The 15,379-nt window shown below is 61.2% G+C and overlaps 1 protein-coding gene across 1 annotated transcript in view; it reads left to right on the forward strand.

The window, feature by feature from the left end:
* Nucleotides 1-1,290: 1,290 nt before the first annotated feature.
* C3 (complement C3) overlaps nt 1,291-15,379 on the forward strand; it is a 30,381-nt gene continuing 16,292 nt past the window's right edge. Inside the window, exons 1-13 of the mRNA XM_061443297.1 lie at nt 1,291-1,393; nt 4,626-4,818; nt 5,798-5,957; nt 8,141-8,211; nt 8,285-8,379; nt 8,459-8,541; nt 8,619-8,709; nt 10,047-10,149; nt 10,275-10,395; nt 11,228-11,343; nt 11,984-12,130; nt 12,938-13,150; nt 14,143-14,337. Coding sequence (XP_061299281.1) covers nt 1,323-1,393; nt 4,626-4,818; nt 5,798-5,957; nt 8,141-8,211; nt 8,285-8,379; nt 8,459-8,541; nt 8,619-8,709; nt 10,047-10,149; nt 10,275-10,395; nt 11,228-11,343; nt 11,984-12,130; nt 12,938-13,150; nt 14,143-14,337 — 1,659 coding nt within the window. The 5' untranslated portion in view covers nt 1,291-1,322. The remainder of the gene's footprint in view (nt 1,394-4,625; nt 4,819-5,797; nt 5,958-8,140; nt 8,212-8,284; nt 8,380-8,458; nt 8,542-8,618; nt 8,710-10,046; nt 10,150-10,274; nt 10,396-11,227; nt 11,344-11,983; nt 12,131-12,937; nt 13,151-14,142; nt 14,338-15,379) is intronic.

Consider the following 15,379-nt stretch of genomic DNA (forward strand, 5'->3'; position numbering starts at 1 on the left):
GGAGCTGGAGGCCACAGAGGGGCCCCTGTGGTCATGGGGGGTGGTGGTGGGAATGGGGCACCCATGGGGGGGACCTGGGGGGTGGGACTCATGGGGGGGAACAGGGGTCTGGGCATGGTCACCCAATGGGAGCCATGGGACCAGCATCTGGGTCCATGAGGGGCCCAATGGGAGCCATGGGACCAGCATCTGGGTCCATGAGGGGCCCAAGGGGAGCCATGGGACCAGCATCTGGGTCCATGAGGGGTGGAGGCACCTGAGACCTGTTGGGGGGACACCCCCATATCCAGGTCTTGCCCAGGGTCCTGGTGCAGGGGGGACCCCCAGATACTTCCTTCCCCCCATTGTCCCCTATTGCCCCCCATTGTCCCATTGCCCCCCATTACCCCTTTAGCCTCATTGACTGCCATTGCTCCTATTGCACCCATTACCCCCATTGCCCCCATTACCCCCATTACCCCCATTGCCCCCATTACCCCCATTGCCCCCCATTGCCCCCCATTACCCTCATTGCCCCATTACCCCATTGTATTCATTGCCCCATTACTCCCATTGCCTCATTACCCTCATTGTCCCCATTACCCCCATTGCCCCCCATTGCCCCCATTGCCCTATTGCCCCCATTGCCCCCATTACCCCATTGTCCTCCATTACCCCATTGCCTCCCATTGCCCCCATAGCCCCCATTGCCCTCATTGTCCCCATTACTCCCATTGCCCCCCATTGTCACATTGCTCTCATTGCCCCCATTACCCCCCATTGCCCTATTGCCCCCATTGCCCCATTGCCCCCATTACCCCCATTGCCCTCCATTACCCCCATTGCCCCCCATTGCACCCATTGCCCCCCATTGCCCTCATTGCTTCCATTACCCCCATTACCCCCTTGCTCTCATTGCCCCATTACCCCCATTGCCCCCAATGTGTCCCCTGCTGCCCCATCACCCCCCCCATTGTCCCTCCCCCGATGTCGCAACCCCGTGGCCCCTCGCCAGCTCCTTCCCCGAAATGAGGAAGCACCCGGGAAGCCCCTCCCCCCCCCCCCGGGGGCCACCCCAACCCCCACCCAAGGGACCCCCATTGGTAGGTCCCGACTCCCCCTCCCCCCCCCAACTGATCCATTTCGGGGGGGGGGGCACAGAGAACATCGCCCCCCCCCCCCCTTGGTGGCCCCATGGGTGTCCGGTTGCACCCATAGACCCGGTTCCACCCCCCCACCCCCCCCCGGTGTTGGGTGGCCCCATGAGTGCTGGTTACCCATTAACCTATGGGTGCTGTTATAAAAGGACCCCCCCGGCCCCACCACTGCCCTCCCCTGCAGCCATGGGGCACCCGGTGCTGCCTATGGGGCTGCTGCTGCTGCTGCTGTGCGTGACCTCCAGCCAGGCCCAGATGTGAGTGATGGGGACCCCCCCCCCCATGGGACATCCCCTTTGGAACCCCTCTTCTGGGACCCCCAATGGGACCCCCCTATGGAACCCCCCCATTGGAGCCCCTCTTATGGGACCCCCAATAGGAGCCCCCTACCCCATGGACCCCCCATTGGAACCCCTCTTTTTGGACCCCCATAAGAGGGGCCCCCCTATGGGGGTTCCGCCCATTGGAACCCCTCTTATGGGACCCCCCATTGGAACCCCAGGGATCCCCAATAGGACCCCCCTATGGAACCCCCCCATGGACCCCCCTTTGGAACCCCTCTCCCGGGCTCCCCAGTGGGACCCCCCTATGGGCCCCCCATTGGAACCCATTTTCTGGGACCCCCAATGGGACCCCTCTATGGAACACCCCATTGGAACCCTCTTCTGGGCCCCCCAATTGGACCCCCCTACAGATCCCCCATTGGAACCCCTCTTCTGGGACCCCCAATTGGACCCCCCTACAGATCCCCCATTGGAACCCCTCTTCTGGGACCCCCAATAGGACCCCCCTATGGACCCCCCTTTGGAACCTCTCTTATGGGACCCCCCCATTGGAACCCCTCTTCTGGGCCCCCCAATTGGACCCCCCTACAGATCCCCCATTGGAACCCCTCTTCTGGGACCCCCAATAGGACCCCCCTATGGACCCCCTTTGGAACCCCTCTTATGGGACCCCCAATTGGAACCCCTCTCCCGGGCTCCCCAATGGGACCCCCCTATGGGCCCCCTTTGGAACCCCTCTTATGGGACCCCCCCATTGGAACCCCTCTTCTGGGACCCCCAATGGAACCCCCCTACAGATCCCCCATTGGAACCCCTCTTCTGGGACCCCCAATAGGACCCCCCTATGGACCCCCCTTTGGAACCTCTCTTACGGGACCCCCAATTGGAACCCCTCTCCCGGGCTCCCCAATGGGACCCCCCTATGGGCCCCCCATTGGAACCTCTCTTCTGGGACCCCCCCTATGGACCCCCAATGGGACACCCCATGGAACCCCCCCATTGGAACCCCTCTTCTGGGCCCCTCATTGGGACCCCCCTGTGGAACCCCCACATTGGAACCCCTCTTTTGGGCCCCCTAATGGGACCCCCCTATGTACCCCCCATTGGAACCCCTGGGCCCCCCTATGGACCCCCCCTTGGACGCCCCCATTGGAACCCCTCTTCTGGGACCCCCAATGGGACCCCCCTATGGACCCCCCCATTGGAGCCCCTCTTCTGGGACCCCCCCATGGGACACCCCCAGAGTCCCCCCCATATGCTCATGGGGCCCACCCCACATTAACCCCCCCATATCCCCATTGACCCCAGAACTGGGACCCCCCCCCCTCCCATTGGGACCCCCCATCCAGAGACCCCCAACCTACTGGGACCCCCCTGACCAGGTTCTCCCCTCCCATAGATGGGAGCCCCCTTTCCGGGGGGGGGGGGATGCTAGAGGGCAATGGGGGGCAATGGGGTGCAATGGGGGGGCAATGGGGGGGGTTGGGGTTGCTTTAGTCCTATGGGGCAGATTGGGGGGTGAGTTATGTTCCCCCCCCCCATGGGACACCCCCAGGATCATTCGTGTGCCCAGGTCCTTAGGGTGCTGTGGGGACAGATTGGGGGTCCCTGGGTGCCATTGGGTCCCCTGGGTGCTATGGGGGGCTCTGGGTGCTGTGGGGTCCCCAGGATGCTCTGGGGCAAGACTGGGGGGCGGGCTCTGGGTGCCATTGGGTCCCTAGGGTGCTATGGGGTCAGACCAGGGGACTCTGGGTGCTATGGGGGTCTAGGGGTGTTATGGAGTCAGACTGGGGGTCCCTGGGATTCCATTGGGTCCCAAGGGTGTTATGGGGACAGACTGGGGGGCTCTGGGTGCTGTGGGGTCCCTGGGTCCTGTAGGGATAGACTGGGGGCTTTGGGTGCCATTGGGTCCCCAGGGGGCTATGGGGTCAGACTGGGGGGGCTCTGGGTGCTGTGGGGTCCACAGGGCTCTATGGGGTCAGATTGGAGGTCCCTGAGGTGCCATTGGGTGCCCAGGGCTCTATGGGGTCAGACTGGGGGTCCCTAGGTGCCCTAGGGTCCTGAGGGCTCTATGGGGTCAGATTGGGGGTCCCTGGGTGCCATTGGCTCCTGAGGGCTCTATGGAGTCAGATGGGGGGTCCCTGGGGTTGCCATTGGGTTCCCAGGGCTCTATGGGGTCAGATTGGGGGTCCCTGAGGTGCCATTGGGTGCCCAGGGCTCTATGGAGTCAGACAGGGGGTCCCTGGGTGCCATTGGGTCCCCAGAGCTCTATGGGGTCAGATTGGGGGTCCCTGGGGTGCCATTGGGTGCCCAGGGCTCTATGGGGTCAGACTGGGGGTCCCTGGGGTGCCATTGGGTGCCCAGGGCTCTATGGGTACAGACTGGGGGTCTCTGGGTGGTTCTCTGGGTGCTGTGAGGTCCCCAGGGCTCTATGAGGACAGATTGGGGGTCCCTGGGGTTTCTTTGGGTCCTGAGGGCTCTATGGGGTCAGATTGGGGGTCCCTGGCTGCTATGGGGTCAGATTGGGTTTCCCTGGGTGCCATTGGGTGCCCAGAGCTCTATTGGGTCAGACTGGGGGTCCGTGGGTGCCATTGGGTGCCCAGGGCTCTATGGGGTCAGACTGGGGGTCCCTGGGGTTGCCATTGGGTGCCCAGGGCTCTATGGGTACAGATTGGGGGTCCCTGGGTGGGGCTCTGGGTGCTGTGGGGTCCTGAGGGCTCTATGGGTACAGATTGGGTGCTCCTGGTGCTATGGGGTCAGATTGGGGTTCCCTGGGTGCCATTGGGTGCCCAGGGCTCTACGGGGTCAGATTGGGGGTCCCTGGGGTGCCATTGGGTCCTGAGGGCTTTATGGGTACGGATTGGGTGCTCCTGGTGCTATGGGGTCAGATTGGGGTTCCCTGGGTGCCATTAGGTCCTGAGGGCTTTATGGGTACGGATTGGGTGCTCCTGGTGCTATGGGGTCAGATTGGGGTTCCCTGGGTGCCATTGGGTGCCCAGGGCTCTATGGGTACGGATTGGGTGCTCCTGATGCTATGGGGTCAGATTGGGGTTCCCTGGGTGCCACTGGGTCCTGAGGGCTTTATGGGTATGGATTGGGTGATCCTGGTGCTATGGGGTCAGATTGGGGTTCCCTGGGTGCCATTGGGTGCCCAGGGCTCTATGGGGCGCTGTGACCCCCCCCGGTGGTGCCGGGTGCCCCCCAGGGTGACGATGGTGACGCCGGCGGTGCTGAGGCTGGAGGTGGAGGAGCGAGTGGTGCTGGAGGCCCCGGGCCTGTCCTCTGAGATCGAGGCCACCGTCCTGGTGCAGGACTTCCCCCACAAGCGCCACGTGCTCCATCAGACCCGGGCGAAGCTGAGCCCCAATGGGGGCATGATGGCCAACACCACCATCAAGGTGGGTCAGCAACCCCCTGGGGCACTGCTGCTCTTCCAGCCCCGAGCTCAACCCTATACGAGACAGCGGAGAATCTCCATGGGGTTATATAGGGCGGGGTGGTCACCATGGGGTCTTTGGGGATGGTTGGCCCTATGGGACAGGATCCACGAGGTCCCTCATGATGGTCACCTCTAGATGACCTGGCCCAAGCTCAACCCTATACGAGACAGCGGAGAATCTCCATGGGGTGATGTAGGGCAGGGTGGTCACCATGGGGTCTTTGGGGATTGTTGGTCCTATGGGAGAGGGGCTGTGAGGGACTTGGTGATGGTCATCTCTAGATGACCAGCCCCAGGCACAACCTTATATGAGATAGTGGAGAATCTCCATGGGGTTATATAGCGCAGGGTGGTCACCATGGGGTCTCTGGGAATGGTTGGCCCTATGGGACAGGAACCATGAGGGGCTTGATGACCAAGGGATGGTGACACTTGGGGTGGTCACCTCTAGATCTCTGATGATGAAGGCCTTGGTCTTGATGAAGACTTCTAGATGACCTGCCCCAAGCTCAACCCTATACGAGACAGCGGAGAATCTCCATGGGGTTATAGGGCAGGTTATATGAGGCCTTTGGGGATGGTTGGCCCTATGGAACAGGGACAGCGAGGTCCTTGGTGATGGTCACCATGGGATGGTCACACTTGGGATGGTCACCTATGATGACGTACTCCAAGCTCAACCCTATACGAGACAGAGGATAATCTCCATGGGGTTATATGGGGCAGGTTATATGAGGCCTTTGGGGATGGTTGGCCCTATGGGAGAGGGGCTGTGAGGGCCTTGGTGATGGTCACCATGGGATGGTGACACTTGGGGAGGGTCACCTCTATCTCTCTGATGATGAAGACCTTGGTCTCGATGAAGGCCTTGGCATCCTCAGCCCCCTTCCCTGTGCCTCGGTGCCCTTGCCCCACGGCGCCCCCCGATGTCCCCCCAGGTGTCGGCCAAGGCCCTGCCCCAGTCCACCGAGAAGCAGTTCGTGTCGGTGACGGCGCGGGTGGCCCAGGTCACCCTGGAGAAGGTGCTGGTGGTGGCACTGCAGAGCGGGCACATCTTCGTGCAGACCGACAAGCCCATCTACACCCCGGGCTCCACCGGTGGGTCCTGCCCCTGGGGGGCTCGGCGTCGCCGCGGCCTCTTGGGTGCCGGTGGCTCCTTGGGGTCTTGGGGGCGTCTTGGGGTGTTGGGTTCCTTCCATGGCACCTCTTGGGGTCTTGGGGTGTTGGGTTCCCTCCATGGCACCTCTTCGGGTCTTGGGGGCGTCTTGGGGTGTTGGGTTCCTTCCATGGCACCTCTTGGGGTCTTGGGGGCATCTTGGGATGTTGGGTTCCTTCCATGGCACCTCTTGGGGTGTTGGTGGTGTCTTGGGGTGTTGGGTTCCTTCCATGGCAACCCTTGGGGTCTTGGGGGCGTCTTGGGGTGTTGGGTTCCTTCCATGGCACCTCTTTGGGTCTTGGTGGCATCTTGGGGTCTTGGTAGGATCTTAGGGTGTTGGGTTCTCTCTCTGGGGTGCTATTGTGACCTTGGGGTGCTTGGTTCCCAACATAGCACATTGGGGTGTTGGTGGCACCTTGGGGTGTTGGGTTCCTTCCATGGCACCTCTTGGGGTCTTGGGGTGTTGGGTTCCTTCCATGGCAACCCTTGGGGTCTTGGGGGCATCTTGGGGTGTTGGGTTCCTTCCATGGCACCTCTTGGGGTCTTGGGGTGTTGGGTTCCCTCCATGGCACCTCTTGGGGTCTTGGGGGCATCTTGGGGTGTTGGGTTCCTTCCATGGCACCTCTTGGGGTCTTGGGGGCATCTTGGGGTGTTGGGTTCCTTCCATGGCAACCCTTGGGGTCTTGGGGTGTTGGGTTCCTTCCATGGCACCTCTTTGGGTCTTGGTGGCATCTTGGGGTCTTGGTAGCATCTTAGGGTGTTGGGTTCTCTCTCTGGGGTGCTATTGTGACCTTGGGGTGCTTGGTTCCCATCATAGCACATTGGGGTGTTAGTGGCATCTTGGGGTGTTGGGTTCCTTCCATGGCATCTCTTGGGGTCTTGGGGGCGTCTTGGGCTGTTGGGTTCCTTCCATGGCACCTCTTGGGGTCTTGGGGGCGTCTTGGGGTGTTGGGTTCCTTCCATGGCACCTCTTGGGGTCTTGGGGTGTTGGGTTCCTTCCATGACACCTCTTGGGGTGTTGGTGGTGTCTTGGGGTGTTGGGTTCCTTCCATGGAAACCCTTGGGGACTTGGGGGCGTCTTGGGGTGTTGGGTTCCTTCCATGGCACCTCTTGGGGTCTTGGGGGCATCTTGGGGAGTTGGGTTCCTTCCATGGCACCTCTTTGGGTCTTGGTGGCATCTTGGGGTCTTGGTAGCATCTTAGGGTGTTGGGTTCTCTCTGTAGGGTGCTATTGTGACCTTGGGGTGCTTGGTTCCCATCATAGCACACTGGGGGGTTGGTGGCATTTTGGGGTGTTGGGTCCTCTCCATGGCACCTCTTGGGGTCTTGGGGGCACCTTGGGGTGTTGGGTCCCCTCCATGGCACATTGGGGTACTGGTGGCATCTTGAGGTGTCAGGCCCCTCCATTGTACCTCTTCAGGTCTTGGTGGCATCTCGGGGTGTTGGGCTCTTTCCATGGCACCTCTTTGGGTCTTGGTGGCATCTTGGGGTGTTGGGTCACCTCCATGGGTCCATGGGGTGCTGGTGTGACCTTGGGGTGTTGGGTCACCTCCATAGCACATTGGGGCTTTGGTGGCATCTTGGGGTGTTGGGTTCCTTCCATGGGTCCATGGGGTGCTGGTGTGACCTTGGGGTGTTGGGTCACCTCCATAGCACATTGGGGTGTTGGTGGCATCTTGGGGTGTTGGGTTCCCTCTATGGCATCTCTTGGGGTCTTGGTGGCACCTTGGGGTGTTGGGTCCCCTCCATGGCACATTGGGGTGCTGGTGGCATCTTGGGGTGTTGGGCTCCTTCCATGGGGGCCATGGGGTGCTGGTGTGACCTTAGGGTGCTGGGTCACCTCCATAGCACATTGGGGTGTTGGTGGCACCTTGGGGTGTTGGGTTCCTTCCATGGCACTTCTTGGGGTCTTGGTGGCATCTTGAGGTCTTGGTGGCATCTTGGGGTGTTGGGTTCCCTCTATGGGGTCCATGGGGTGTTGGTGTGACCTTGGGCTGTTGGATCCCCTCCATGGCACCCCTTGGGGTCCTGGTGGCACCCTGGGGTGCTGTTGCCCCCTTGCCATGGTCCATGCCCCGTTTCTGGATGTCCTCACACCACCCCTGTCCCCCCGCGTCCCCTCCCAGTGCTCTGTCGCCTCTTCGCTCTGGACCACCTCATGCAACCAGTGTCCAAGACGGTGATCGTGGAGGTCAAGGTGGGTCACAGGGACACGGGACGGGGCCACAGGGACATGGGGACACTGATGCCACCCTCCCCACATCCTTCAGACCCCCGACAACATCATCATCAAGCAAGTGCCCGTGTCCTCGCCCATGAAGACCGGCATCTTCTCCCTCAACCACAACCTGCCCGAGGTGGTCAGGTAGGTGCCACCTCCAAGGGTGACCCGGGGACATCCATGGCCATGGGCTTGTCCCCTCAACCCTGTCCCCCTCTTGCAGCTTGGGGACATGGACAATAATGGCCAAATTCGAAGACTCCCCAGAGCAGGTCTTCAGCAGCCAGTTTGAGGTCAAGGAGTACGGTAAGGGGTCCTCAAGGGGGGCGGGGGGTCCCTTCTTCTGCATCGCTGGTGCATTGGGTGTCCCGTCCCCCCCATAGTGCTGCCGAGCTTCGAGGTGGTGCTGGAGCCAGAGAAGAGGTTCCTCTACATTGACCAGAAGGAGGACTTCCGCGTGTCCATCACAGCCAGGTGGGATGGAGACCCCAAATCTGCTCAGTTTAGGGGTCAGAACCACTCATGGGTGATGGGGTCACCATGGGGTGACAAAGTCCCCAAGGATGGGCCAAAGGTGACAGGTTTGAGGTGATGGGGATGTGGGGAAATAAGGTGGTGGGGACAGAGGGTGGTGGTGATGGAGGACATGGGTTGATGGGGACAGAGGGTGGTGGAGGGCATGGGATGATGGGGACAGAAGGTGGTGGAGGACATGGGATGATGGGGACAGAGGGTGGTGGAGGACATGGGATGATGGGGACAGAGGGTGGTGGAGGACATGGGTTGATGGGGACACAGGGTGGTGGTGATGGAGGACATGGGATGATGGGGGCACAGGGTGGTGGTGACGGAGGACATGGGTTGATGGGGACAGAGGGTGATGGAGGACATGGGATGATGGGGACAGAGGGTGGTGGTGATGGAGGACATGGGATGATGGGGACAGAGGGTGATGGAGGACATGGGTTGATGGGGACACAGGGTGGTGGTGATGGAGGACATGGGATGATGGGGGCACAGGGTGGTGGTGATGGAGGACATGGGATGATGGGGACAGAGGGTGATGGAGGACATGGGATGATGGGGACAGAGGGTGACGGAGGACATGGATTGATGGGGACAGAGGGTGGTGGTGATGGAGGACATGGGATGATGGGGACAGAGGGTGATGGAGGACATGGGCTGATGGGGACACAGGGTGATGGTGATGGAGGACATGAATTGATGGGGACAGAGGGTGATGGTGATGGAGGACATGGGATGATGGGGACACAGGGTGGTGGTGATGGAGGACATGGGATGATGGGGGCACAGGGTGATGGTGATGGAGGACATGGGATGATGGGGACACAGGGTGATGGAGGGCATGGGATGATGGGGACAGAGGGTGACGGAGGACATGGGTTGATGGGGACAGAGGGTGGTGGTGATGGAGGACATGGGATGATGGGGACAGAGGGTGATGGAGGACATGGGCTGATGGGGACACAGGGTGATGGTGATGGAGGACATGAGTTGATGGGGACACAGGGTGATGATGATGGAGGACATGGGATGATGGGGACAGAGGGTGGTGGTGATGGAGGACATGGGTTGATGGGTACACAGAGTGATGGAGGACATGGGATGATGGGGACAGAGGGTGATGGAGGACATGGGATGATGGGGACACAGGGTGATGGTGATGGATTTGGCAGGAGAACACAGCTGTATGAAGACATGGGGCAATGGGTGACAGGGTGGCACATGGGGACACAAGGCGGATGCTATGGGGACAGGGGTTGATGTTGACAGTGGTGGCTTGTCCATAGGTACCTCTATGGGAAGCGCGTGCAGGGCTCAGCCTTTGTCCTCTTTGGTGTCATGGTGGACGACGAGAAGAAGAGCATCCCCCAATCCCTGCGCCGCGTCCAGGTGACCCCATCCTTGTCCCTGTCCCCTTGTCCCTGCTCCAGAGCCCTGCTGGACTCCGTCTTCTCCATCCCCGTCCCCATCCCCATCCCCATGGTTGTCCCTGTGCCACCATCTCCATGCTGCAGGTCATGGATGGGGATGGAGAAGCCGTGTTGTCCATGGCCACCCTGCGGGAGAGGTTCCCCAACCCTGCGGAGCTGGTGGGACATTCCCTCTACGTGTCCGTCACCGTGCTCACAGAGTCAGGTCTGCAGAGAGGGGCTGGTGGGGACAGAGGGGACGGGGCAGGGGATGGGGGCAGTGAGGATGGGGAGATGTGGGGACTGAGGGTGGGGAGATGGGATAGGATGGTGAGGATGGGAGATGTGGGGATGGGGATGGTGAGGATGGGAGATGTGGGGATGGGGAGGATGGGAGATGTGGGGATGGGGATGGTGAGGATGGGAGATGTGGGGATGGGGATGGTGAGGATGGGGAGATGTGGGGATGGGAACTGAGGATGGGAGATGTGGGGATGGGGATGGTGAGGATGGGAGATGTGGGGATGGGGATGGTGAGGATGGGAGATGTGGAGATGAGGATGGTGAGGATGGGAGATGTGGGGATGGGGATGGGGAGGATGGGGAGATGTGGGGATGGGGATGGTGAGGATGGGAGATGTGGGGATGGGGATGGTGAGGATGGGAGATGTGGGGATGGGGATGGGGAGGATGGGGAGAGGTGGGGATGGGGATGGTGAGGATGGGAGGTATGGGGATGGGGATGGTGAGGATGGGAGATGTGGGGATGGGGACTGAGGATGGGAGATGTGGGGATGGGGATGGTGAGGATGGGGAGATGTGGGGATGGGGATGGTGAGGATGGGAGGTATGGGGATGGGGATGGTGAGGATGGGGATGGTGAGGATGGGAGATGTGGGGATGGGGACTGAGGATGGGAGATGTGGGGATGGGGATGGTGAGGATGGGGAGATGTGGGGATGGGGACTGAGGATGGGAGATGTGGGGATGGGGATGGTGAGGATGGGGAGAGGTGGGGATGGGGGCAATGGGGATGGTCCCTTCCCATGGTCCTGCAGGCAGTGACATGGTGGAGGCCCAGCGCAGTGGAATCCGCATCGTGACGTCCCCCTACACCATCCACTTCACCCGCACCCCAAAGTACTTCAAGCCAGGGATGCCCTTTGACCTGACGGTAACAGCATCTGGGGACAGCGGTGGCATTGGTCCAGTAGCCCCATGGTACCAGGGTCCCCAACACTGGGATGGGGACAGTGGTGGCATTGGTCCAGGACCCCCATGGTACCAGGGTCCCCCACATTGGGATGGGGACAGCGGTGACATTGGTCCAGTACCCCCATGGTACCAGGGTCCCCAACATTGGGAAGGGGACAGTGGTGACATTGGTCCAGTACCCCCATGGTACCAGGGTCCCCAACACTGGGATGGGGACAGTGGTGGCATTGGTCCAGGACCCCCATGGTACCAGGGTCCCCCACATTGGGATGGGGACAGCGGTGGCATTGGTCCAGGACCCCCATGGTACCAGGGTCCCCCACATTAGGATGGGGACAGTGGTGGCATTGGTCCAGGACCCCCATGGTACCAGGGTCCCCCACATTGGGATGGGGACAGCGGTGGCATTGGTCCAGGACCCCCATGGTACCAGGGTCCCCCTCATCAGGACCATGCCCCGCAATGGCCCCACCACGGCCCCACCACAGTGGGGGACCAGGGCCTGTTCCCAATTACATCACGGTGTCACTGTCCCCGTGTCACCCTGCTGGCCCCCGGTGACGGGTCCCTCCTGGTGATGTCCCTGTGTCCTCCTGCAGGTCTACGTCACCAACCCGGACGCGTCCCCAGCTGCCCGTGTCACCGTCAAGGCTGATGGCTTCCAAGGTGTGGTGTCTACCCAGCGCGATGGCACGGCCAAGCTGGTCCTCAACATGCCGACCAACAAGGACACCGTCCCCATCACTGTGAGTGGGGACAGGAACCAGGGTGCCCTTGGAAGTGGTGCATGGAGGGAGATGGTGCTGGCGTGGATGAGATGTCCAAGGTGACCAAGGACCGTGGTCACCACTGACTAAGAGCCGGGGTAACAGGAAGGGGACCAGGACATCCATGGAGGTGGACCACCATGGCCACCATTGACCAAGGAGCACGGTGGCTGCTGTCAGGGGGACAATGGTGGCCAACACCATTGAGTTGACCAAGACGTTGAGGGTCAAGGGATGTCCATTGTCATGGAGATCGGCAAAGATGCCCATAGTGGGCTGCAGCCAGGGTCAGTCTGGTTGAACACTGCTGGGGATGGAGCATCCAAACCTCCATTCAACTCATCCCAATGTCCCAGCATCCTTCATCCTTCTTCCAGCTGGTGCAACTTGGACCCATCACCCCTTGTCCCATCCCTGAGGAAGGTCCCTCCGTGTCCTCCTTATGTTGAGGACACCAGAGCTGGGTGCAGCACCCAAGTGGGGTCTCGCCAAGCAGATCAATGGGGCAGGATCCCCTCCTTGGACCTTCACCCACTCTATGGTTGGCTGGGTACTGTTGAGCACCTTGAACACCCCCAAGTCCTTCTCAGGCTCCTCCATCCAGTCCGTGCCTCCCTTGGGATCATCCCAACCCATGCGCAAGGACCTTGCCCTTGGCCCCATTGATCTCCATGAGGTTCCCACCTCTCCAGATCCCTCTGGATCCCATCCCTCCCCTCCAGCTCGGTGCCACCACATCCATGCTGGGATCTCCTCCCAGGGCCACCCCTCTCCGTGTCCCTGCAGGTGCGGACGGCAGAGCCGGAGCTCCCTGGGCCCCGCCAGGCCTCGCGGCAGATGGTGGCCGAAGCCTACCGGAGCCAAGGAGCCTCCGGGAACTTCCTGCACTTGGCCGTGGGGGCCACGGAGCTGCAGCTCGGGGAGAACCTGGCCGTCAACTTCCACCTCAAGACCAACAACAACAACGTCTGGGACTCCGTGCCCTACTTCACCTACTTGGTGAGCAACGGCCACCGACACAACACCGGGGTGCCAGCACCACTGACCCAAGTGACCCAGTGCCACCAACCCAACCCCGGTGTCCCAGTGCCACCAACCCAAGGGTCCCAGTGCCACCAACCCAACCCCAGTGTCCTGGTGCCACCAACCCAAGTGTCCTGGTGCCACCAACCCCAGTGTCCTGGTGCCACCAACCCAAGTGTCCCAGTGCCACCAACCCAAGTGTCCCAGTGCCATCAACTGAGCCCCAGTGTCCCAGTGCCACCAACCCAAGTGTCCCAGTGCCACCAACCCAACTCCAGTGTCCTGGTGCCACCAAACCCAGTGTCCCGGTGCCACCAACCCCAGTGTCCTGGTGCCACCAACCCAAGTGTCCCAGTGCCACCAACCCAAGTGTCCCAGTGCCATCAACTGAGCCCCAGTGTCCCAGTGCCACCAACCCAAGTGTCCCAGTGCTACCAACCCAACCCCGGTGTCCCAGTGCCACCAACCCAAGTGTCCCAGTGCCACCAACCCAACCCCAGTGTCCCAGGGCCACCGACCCAACCCCAGTGTCCTGGTGCCACCAGCCCCAGCATCCCGGTGCCACCAACCCCAGTGTCCCGGAGCCACCAACCCAACCCCAGTGTCCCGGTGCCACCAACCCAAGTGTCCCAGTGCCATCAACTGAGCCCCAGTGTCCCAGTGCCACCAACCCAAGTGTCCCAGTGCTACCAACCCAACCCCGGTGTCCCAGTGCCACCAACCCAAGTGTCCCAGTGCCACCAACCCAACCCCAGTGTCCCAGGGCCACCGACCCAACCCCAGTGTCCTGGTGCCACCAAACCCAGTGTCCCGGTGCCACCAACCCCAGTGTCCCGGAGCCACCAAGCCAACCCCGGTGTCCCAGTGCCACCAACCCAAGTGTCCCAGTGCCACCAACCCCAGTGTCCCGGAGCCACCAACCCCAGTGTCCCGGAGCCACCAAGCCAACCTTCCCTTGGCCACCACAGATCATGAGCAAGGGCCACATTGTCCACGTGGGGCGCCAGCGGCACGAGGCCGGCCAGAGCCTGGTGACCATGTCCCTGCCGGTGACCTCCGAGCTCCTGCCGTCCTTCCGCATCGTGGCCTATTACCACGTGCTGCCGGGCGAGATCGTGGCCGACTCCATCTGGGTCGATGTCAAGGACACTTGCATGGGCACCGTGAGTGTCCCCAGTGCCCTCGGGGGTCTTTGGTTGGGACTTGGAGGAGCCTTGAGGTGGTTCTTGAAGGGCTCGGGTGGTTCAGGATGGGGTTTAGGTGGTCCTTGATAGGGGTTGGATGAACCACGGGGAGGACTGGGTTGCCCTTGAGGGGTTTGGGTGGTCCATGATGGGAATTGGGTGGTCCTTGAGGGGTTTGGGTGGTCCTGGAGAGGTTTGGGTGGTCCTTGAGGGGTTTGGGTGGTCCTTGAGGCGCTTGGGTGGTCTTTGAGGGGTTTGGGTGGTCCTGGAGGGGTTTGGGTGGTCCTTGAGGGGCTTGGGTGGTCTTTGAGGGGTTTGGGTGGTCTTTGAGGGGTTTGGGTGTTCCATGAGGGGAGCTGAGTGGTCCTTGAGGGGCTTGGATGGTTCTTGATGGGGTTTAGGTGGTTCGTGATGGGGATTGGATGATCCATGGTGAGGATTGGGGGGTCCTTGAGGGGTTTGAGTGGTCCTTGAGGGGCTTGGATTGTCCATGATGGGGCTTGGTTGGTCCATGATGGGACTTGAGTGGTCCATGATGGGGCTGGGGTGGTCCTTGAGGGATTTGGGTGGTCTATGATGAGGTTTAGGTGGTCTGTGATGAGGTTTAGGTGGTCTCTGAAGGGGCTTGGGTGGTCCTTGAGGGGTTGAATGGTTCATGACGGGACTTAGGTGGTCCTTGAGGGCCTTGGGTGGTCTATGATGAGGATTAGGTGGTCCATGATGGGTTTGGATGGTCCATGATGGGACTTAGGTGGTCCTTGAGAAGCTTGGGTGGTCCATGATAGGGATTGGGTGGTCCATGAGGGCAATTGGGTATCAATGAGGTGGCTTGGATGGTCCACATGAGCACTTCATGGTGGGTTTTGGTTGCCCCATTGATGCTCCAGCTCCTCCAGGGTGCAATCTCCAACCATCACCTGGAGGACTCCACCACCCCATTGCCTTGGAGTTACCCCCATGGGCACCTCCCGGAGGTGCCATCAAGTGGGTTTTGGGGCATCCCATGGCCATGACCCTCCCC

The sequence above is a fragment of the Pezoporus flaviventris genome, unplaced genomic scaffold (assembly GCF_033815535.1).
Source record: "Pezoporus flaviventris isolate CSIRO_AGI_PZ_B2104156 unplaced genomic scaffold, CSIRO_AGI_Pfla_v1 ptg000327l, whole genome shotgun sequence".
Classification (NCBI taxonomy): domain Eukaryota; kingdom Metazoa; phylum Chordata; class Aves; order Psittaciformes; family Psittacidae; genus Pezoporus; species Pezoporus flaviventris.